Source organism: Oryza sativa, chromosome 3 (genome assembly GCF_034140825.1).
Source record: "Oryza sativa Japonica Group chromosome 3, ASM3414082v1".
Classification (NCBI taxonomy): Eukaryota; Viridiplantae; Streptophyta; class Magnoliopsida; order Poales; family Poaceae; genus Oryza; species Oryza sativa.
The window spans coordinates 12,907,513-12,915,124 of record NC_089037.1 but is presented as its reverse complement, the minus strand read 5'-3'; the positions used below and the strand labels follow the sequence as shown (position 1 = coordinate 12,915,124).

The following is a 7,612-nucleotide window of genomic DNA, read 5'->3' as shown; positions in this document are numbered from 1 at the left end:
CTATAACTCTTTTCTTCTAATATATTGACGTGCAATTCTTTTGCACGTTCGCGAGAAAAGCTGTCCCCATCCCATTGACGATTGGGACCCACATGTCAGTATCCCGTAAGGCCCAAAATAACCCATCTCCGTTTCCTACGGCCCATTACGCAGTGAGCCCACATCCAAAGCCCACGACGAACAAACTGCACCACTCAAATCACTCCTCTCCCAAATCCCCGACCAAAATTATCCAATCTTCACCTCCCACACCCCGAGCTCGAGCTCGCACGGCTGCCGCCGCCGAGCTCCGCCCGCCGCCATGGCGTCCGCCTCCCTGTCGCTCCGCCTCCCCACGCCCTCCACTGCACCTTCCTCCGGGGCCTCCTCCTCGTTCCTCTCCCTGCCTCCGACCTTGCTCCGCCAGGCGCGGGGTGGCGCGGCGGCGTCCTCCGCGCTGGTGGCGCGGGCGGCGTCGGGGGGGAGCCCGAACCCGCTCTTCAACCCGAGGGCCGACCCGTTCCTGTCCACCCTCGCCGCCGCCTCGCCGGAGGAGCTCCAGGCTGCGGCGGCAGGTGGCGGGCGCCGCGGCGACGACCACCTGCCGTTCCTCGAGATCTTCCAGAACGCCAAGCTCATGGCCTCGCCCGCGCAGGTGATTGGGGGGGAGGGGTTTCCCGTGATTTTCCTGCGAAAGAGTTAGCCGAAACATGAGATGCTGATGCCGTAGTCCATAGCAATAGCAACATAGCGTTCCGCGAGTTAGCCGAAACATGAGAGGTTGAGAATGACTATAATCATCCATAGTCCAGCACAAATCAAAGTAGTGCATAGCGCTCAACATCACCTATCATAGGTTGGTACTACCTCCGTTTCATATTATAAGTCGTTTTGACTTTTTTTAAGTCAAACTTCTTTATATTTGATCAAGTTGATAGAAAAATATAATAATATTTTCAACACAAAACAAATAAACTATCAAAATATGTTCAATGTTAGATGTAATGAAACTAATTTGGTACTATAAGTGTTGCTCTATTTTTCTATAAACTTGGTCAAACTTTCAAGAAATTTGACTAAAAAAAATCAAAGCGATTTATCTGTACTAATATAAAAGATGGTAGTGGTGGTAGTGGTGACTTTGTCATTACCATCACCCAACTACCATGCGGGACTCATGAACCGTGAGATAAAAACTTTTCTTGTTTCCTAGCTCCCACATACCATTAGGGCTGTCAACGAGCCGAGCTCGAGCGAGCTCGTCTGCCTAGGCTCGAGCTCGATACAAGCTCGAGCCGAGCCTATAAAATGTTCGAGCTTTCTGACAGGCTCGGCTCGAGCTCGACTACCGAGCTTGATTTTTAAGTAAGACAATATATATTTCAAAGATAATCTTTAAAAAAATAATCAATTTCTAGTTCATCATATTAGTAGAAGAGTAAAAAAGAATAAAATAAATATATGATGTCAATATAAGACATACAAAACATATTTGATCTCCTAATTTATTAAATAACAACAAAAATCATATATAACTAGGCTCGTTGGAAGCTCGAGCTCGGCTCGACAAAGCTCGCGAGCTTAGGGAGAGGCTCGGGCTCGGCTCGTCTGGAGCTCGAGCCGAGCTCGAGCAGCTCGCGAGCCTAGAGCTTTTTTGACAGCCCTACATACCATAGACCCCGTCGAAAGGAAAATGTAACGATAGAATATTGTGAAATTTTCCATCTCTGTGAAATGGCAGTAAAATTAGCACAATGATAATATATTAGACAATTAGAAAAAAATCATTGCAACGCATGGGCATTATACTAGTAATATGAAACAGAGGGAGCATTTATTACTAATTCTAAAAGATTCTCAACTAGTAACATGTAAAATACAACCTCAATCGCTCCTCAAGCAATACATTAAGATTACCTGGGATTGGAATGTTACACGCTTATACATGGTGATACCTATTGTGTTAAGATTTCGATCAATGAACTGCTGATTTGAACTGTAATGCACCCAGCTTAATCATCTGTATGTGCAGAGAACACCTTTATTTTCATACTGAACGTTGCTTCACTTAATACTTCATTACCTATAATCTGTGGCAGGTGGAACGATCTAGCAGTTCTTACAGCCAGCACAGGCCTAGAAGGCCTCCCCCTGACTTGCCATCATTGCTTCTTCATGGCCGAATTGTTTACATTGGCATGCCGGTATGAATTGCACCATGTTCTCTATGTGAAATATTTTCTTCAAGTCTTACTATTTACATATGTGGATGTAAAACATGATGACAAGAATGTTGGTGAGGTCAACCAACGTGGATAAGCAATTTCATGAGAATGTTAGATCCTGAGCTATCAAAAGTTGAAACTACTAGGGACTGGCTACTGACATTTTGCATTTCAGTGGTGTTAAAAATTGTTTATATTAGCAACAAAATATAATTGTTGTTGACCTAATTCTTGAATACAAGGTTGGATGACTTCTATTCCCGGTATACGCCTGTCATAACAAATTCTTTCTTATATACTCTGCATTATTTAAGATGTCTTGGACTACCAATGTCTTTTCTCCTCTTTTTTTTTTTGTAAATATCTATTAAATCGGTTATTCATGCAGCTGTTATAGCCTCATAAGATTGTTTTTTCTTGCTATGTAGTTGGTGCCAGCAGTTACAGAGCTTGTCGTTGCGCAGTTGATGTACCTTGAGTGGATGAATAGTAAAGAACCTGTTTACATATACATCAACTCCACAGGAACAGCTCGTGATGATGGTGAACCAGTAAGCATGCTTATCTTGTTCGGTTCATGGCTCGCAGTCAACTATTCTCTACCGTTTTGATAGTATTAAGTAGCCTTTTGTCATTAATTATCATCATAATTGCCGAATTGTTCTTAGACTGACTTTGATTTAGGGGATAAGATAACCAAGTTAGCTAAGCTTAATTCCAAAAATTACGTTTGTCAATTAACATGGATAACCTGAATTACCGTTTTGGCTAGATTAGATGGGGTAGCAGTAGCACTTAGCAGTACAACAGATAGAACTCTTGAGGACTAATTGTGGTCAGTTAGCTTATGCCACCTTTCTATGGGCTAACATAATCTTAACCTCTTGGGTTAGGGTGGTTTAAAGGTGGGGTAGTAGTAGCACTTAGCAGTACAACAGACTCTTGAGGATCAATTGTGGTCAGTTAGCTTATTCCACCTTTTTTTTTTGGGGGGGGGGGGGGGGGGGTTAACATAATCTTAACCTCTTGGGTTAGGGTGGTTTAAAGGCTTTGACAAGGTTAAATTATTTACTTAGCCTGTCAAACTACCAATGTTTGAGATATTAAGCCCTTTACCCACCCCCTAATCATCGTTTTATTTTGAAAATTGTCAGGTTGGAATGGAGAGTGAAGGTTTTGCTATCTATGATGCCATGATGCGGATGAAAACTGAGGTGCATATATTACATCAATGTGTCCTTCAGTATTTCAGTTATTATTATTATTATTATTATTTTGTGCACTAACTATGTTGCAGAATACCGTTTTCTACTAAAGATTAAGAGTTTGTTTTCTAACATTTAGCACCCTGAACAGAGGTGCCCTTATTCCTATGTTTGTTAGGAGTTATTGGTGGATGCTATTTGCTTGTTTGCTGGATGAAATCTTTCAAAGATAATAGTCTTGCCCTAGTTTCTTTATGGATTTATTCAATAAAAAAATGACTGTAACTTCAAACTTGCCATGTGTTTGAGCACTGATGCTTTGAACTGTCAAAACCTGTTGTTTATCTTTTCAGAAAATTAGGGTGTGTTGTTGAACATGAGTTTGTTCATGTGGTTTACTGGTTTTCATTTTCTGATAATGAAGTTACCTTTTGATTTGCAGATCCATACACTTTGTATAGGAGCTGCGGCAGGTCATGCCTGTCTTGTACTTGCAGCAGGAAAGAAAGGAAAACGCTATATGTTCCCTCATGCCAAAGGTATTAATATGCCAGGAGTACTTTCTTTCCTTGATTGTTTCCTTTTTATGATGAAAAGATTCTATCATGCCAGCTATGATTCAGCAACCTCGTATCCCTTCATATGGAATGATGCAAGCATCTGATGTTGTTATTCGGGCGAAAGAGGTATGATCTGTGATTTTAGTTCTTAGTATTTTCTGCTATGGTGAGAGTTTTATCAGGGCATGCAGGAGATCTTAGTTCTCCTTTGTTCATCTTCCCGTTTTTATGTTGCATAATCAGTCACAGTTACCTTCTTTTGCTTCTTGTAGGTTGTGCACAACAGGAACACCTTAGTGAGACTTTTAGCAAGGCACACGGGGAATGTATGTGTATATTTTTAATATATTTCTTGAACTACTTGGTGCCTTGTTGTCATTAGAACATAAATTTATCTTTTATCAGCCACCAGAGAAAATAGACAAGGTGATGAGAGGACCATTTTATATGGATTCCTTGAAGGCAAAGGAGTTTGGTGTCATTGACAAGGTATTGTTGTTTCTCCGTTCATCAAACCTCTATTGTTTTGCTGTTTTCGGCATATCTGAAGTTCAAGCCGTACTAGTTTTCTATTGTTTAGTCAGCCATATAAATCTGTTCGTTGCACAATGCAGTCATGAAACTCATGATCTTTTTTGTTGTACTCCAATGGTAGCTTGCTAAATTGTATTGCCTGTGTATTTGAACACATTTCACTCTGCAAGATGTTGAATTTGTTAACTTGTGTGAGTTACAGATCCTTTGGCGTGGTCAAGAGAAGTACATGGCTGACATGCTCTCCCCAGAGGAATGGGACAAAGTTGCTGGAGTCAGACGCCCTGATATTATGTGATGTTGTACATTGAAATTTTAAATTAGGTAAGATATCCTCCGTTGTTCTGTAGATTGATGTTTGGAATTATGAACATTTATTCATATATTTGGTTTGATACTTTTATGATGTGCAGATTAGGCGGTTAAGTTGTGGGATGTGAAAGCAGCTGTCATCCAACAAGAATACCCCTCCGCTGTTCATTATAGGTGGTAAAAGCTCAGCGAAGTTCTTATTTACTGATAAGCTAGATTAAAGCAGGAACCATCAAGGTACTCTGCATGATGTCTGAATCAGAGCTAGCAAGGTTATGCATTTTCTGGAGCAATTGATATTCCTCGCATCATTTCCACGTCAGATTTTGGTAGACATTGCTGGTATATAGTTTGGTAGTTTACACATTTGTTAGTAAACCTTGACGCGGTATCAACTGAGGTCCAAACATTATCAGCACGAACAGGATGGTGTCCGAGAGATAACATTGGTCGTTATATCCTGATGTTATGGACTTCTGGGATACTGTGGCTGCTGTAATTCTCGATCATCCACATGTTCAGTTTCTTTATGCTTGATTCTCTGGTGTTGACCCATCACCCAGTGCACCTACAGCTTCGGCTTATAATAATAACAGTTGCAATCTGACGAGGCTCTACTCCCTCCATACACAAAATTTGTTTATTTTAGAATGAAGGGGATGCCTATATCCAGGTATTCATGCCATCATTGTATTTTCGTGCTCGGTATACACTCCATCTTAAAACAATAAGTTCACTTTTATACATGTGAATCAGTATAAAATGGATTTTTTTTTATTTTTAGACGGAGGGTGTACGTAGTAGTAACAGGAATTGATGAATCTATGTCTAGATTTACATATGAAAATGAACCTATTTTTGGTAGGAGGATGTATATGTAGTTGGGTGAGTGCTCTTCTCTCGGCAAAAGAGACATGTCACGGCGGGTGCAGCGTCAGACCTTTCTTGCTGCTGTCGGCAAGCGTTTTTTGACGCAGGCGGCTCGTCGTCGGCGGCTGCCTTTCTCTGTGCAGGCCGGCCGAAAGCGCCGAGCTGCTTGGAGTTGAGCTGAACCTGCAGGTTGGATACTTGCATGTGTAGTACGAGTTTTCGCAGAGACCTGGCTTGAGAGTGCGGCCACCACCCGGGCACGCACCGGCACATGACGCGGTGAAATATTCCGTGGAGTATTTGTTTAGTGGTGGTGGTGGCATCGCTGCATGTTGGGTCTCGTTTAGCCTCTGTAGCTGCAGCTGCGTCGGATGCTTGGATGTGGACCGTGATTGATGGCTTGTGGCTCAGGCAACGCGACGATGTTATGCTTTGCTGCTGCTCTGCCTTTTTTTTTCCGCGGCGCCTGCGGCTGCGCGCGCCGTCAGCGGACGGCGCTTAGCTTAAACTATACGTATACTACTCCACTATAATGGCTATGGTCTTGTTTAGGTTCCAAAATATTTTTCCTAAAAAATGTCATATCAAATCTTTGGATATATGTATAGAGCATTAAATATAGATAAAATAAAAAACTAATTGCACAGTTTGTATAAAAATCATGATACTTTGTATGAAAATCACGAGACGAATCTTTTGAGCCTAATTAATCCATGATTAGATATAAGTGCTACAGTAACCCATATGTGTTAATGACGGATTAATTATGTTTAATAAATTCGTCTCGCGGTTTCCAGGCGAGTTATGAAATTAGTTTTTCATTCGTGTCCGAAAACCTCTTTCGACATTCGGTCAAACGTTCGATGTGACAAAAGAAAAAAAAATTTTCGCGAACTAAACAAGGCCTATGTTGCCGGCTGAAGCGCTTGACGCTGCAGGGGTTTCTTTCGGAGTGTTTTTGTTTGTCGCAATAACGGTGGTGCTAACTGTGAGCGTGCGCCTTCAACTGATGAACGGTTGACCAGATCTCTTTGCTCTCCAGGTCTGGTGGTTGCAGCCTATACGAACGGCTCACCTGGCGACGTCAGACACTCTCCCAACTAATGGAGTATGGTCTAACTGTATGTCTTAATTTAAAGTCAATCTTCAATTCTGCATAGTACTTGTATATGACCATTATTGTTTCAGTTGAAATCTAGACGCATATTCCTCAACTTTTTTTTTTGGCATGTGGGATGTACAACATATTTGCTGTTGCTTTATTTGTCTATATCGCTGGTATATTCAACATCCTAATTTAAGAAGCTTATCTATCGGTAGCTTCTCTATCAGGTTATCAATGATCGAATCGATGGTGCCGGATTTATATGGTCTAAGTTACTGACCTATTTGGCTATTACATTGGTACTCGTTTATTCGCTCTTGCACCTATAAAAAATGATCAATATTATAGTTGCAATTGTTTACTCGCATCTTCTACAACAATTTAAGATATCCAACCTATTTTAACATGTTTTGCACAAGAAAAAAAAATCCTAAATTAAGGTATTCAACCCTTTGACTCCTAAACCAAGTATAAATAACAATCTAACTTGATTTTGCTTACGTGGCACACTGACTAAATCTTTATTGTTACTCGTCATGTAATGTATATGAGTCGTATATAACTTAACTTACTGTTTACACCCAACATTACTCAGCTCTACCTAGTAATAGGTTAAATGTGTAAGTAGTGTTAGTAAACGGATAGTTATACATTTAGTTTCCTTAATCAATATTGGAGTTAGCATACCATCAACATGTGATATTTTCTTTGACTAGAAAAAATGCCCGTGTGTTGCAACGGGTGAAGGCTATTTTAATATTATTTGTTATATGGTTTAGTTAAAATAAAATTCACTGTGTTAAATTTGCTTGGATATATGTT

The 7,612-nt window shown here is 40.7% G+C and overlaps 1 protein-coding gene across 2 annotated transcripts; it reads left to right on the top strand.

Moving 5' to 3' along the window:
- The first annotated feature begins 224 nt into the window (after positions 1-224).
- LOC4332811 (ATP-dependent Clp protease proteolytic subunit-related protein 3, chloroplastic) lies at positions 225-5,419 on the top strand. Of its 2 annotated transcripts, none has more exons than XM_015772703.3 (10): positions 225-634; positions 2,079-2,183; positions 2,633-2,755; positions 3,359-3,418; positions 3,852-3,948; positions 4,022-4,095; positions 4,242-4,295; positions 4,375-4,458; positions 4,706-4,827; positions 4,922-5,419. In XM_015772703.3, exons 1-9 carry the CDS (start codon positions 302-304, stop codon positions 4,799-4,801), a joined length of 1,026 nt encoding a protein of 341 aa, XP_015628189.1. In that variant the 5' UTR covers positions 225-301; the 3' UTR covers positions 4,802-4,827; positions 4,922-5,419. The 2 variants fall into 2 exon arrangements, with proteins under 2 accessions (XP_015628189.1, XP_015628188.1); XM_015772702.3 differs by having other exon boundaries at positions 4,917-5,419.
- The last annotated feature ends 2,193 nt before the right edge of the window (positions 5,420-7,612 follow it).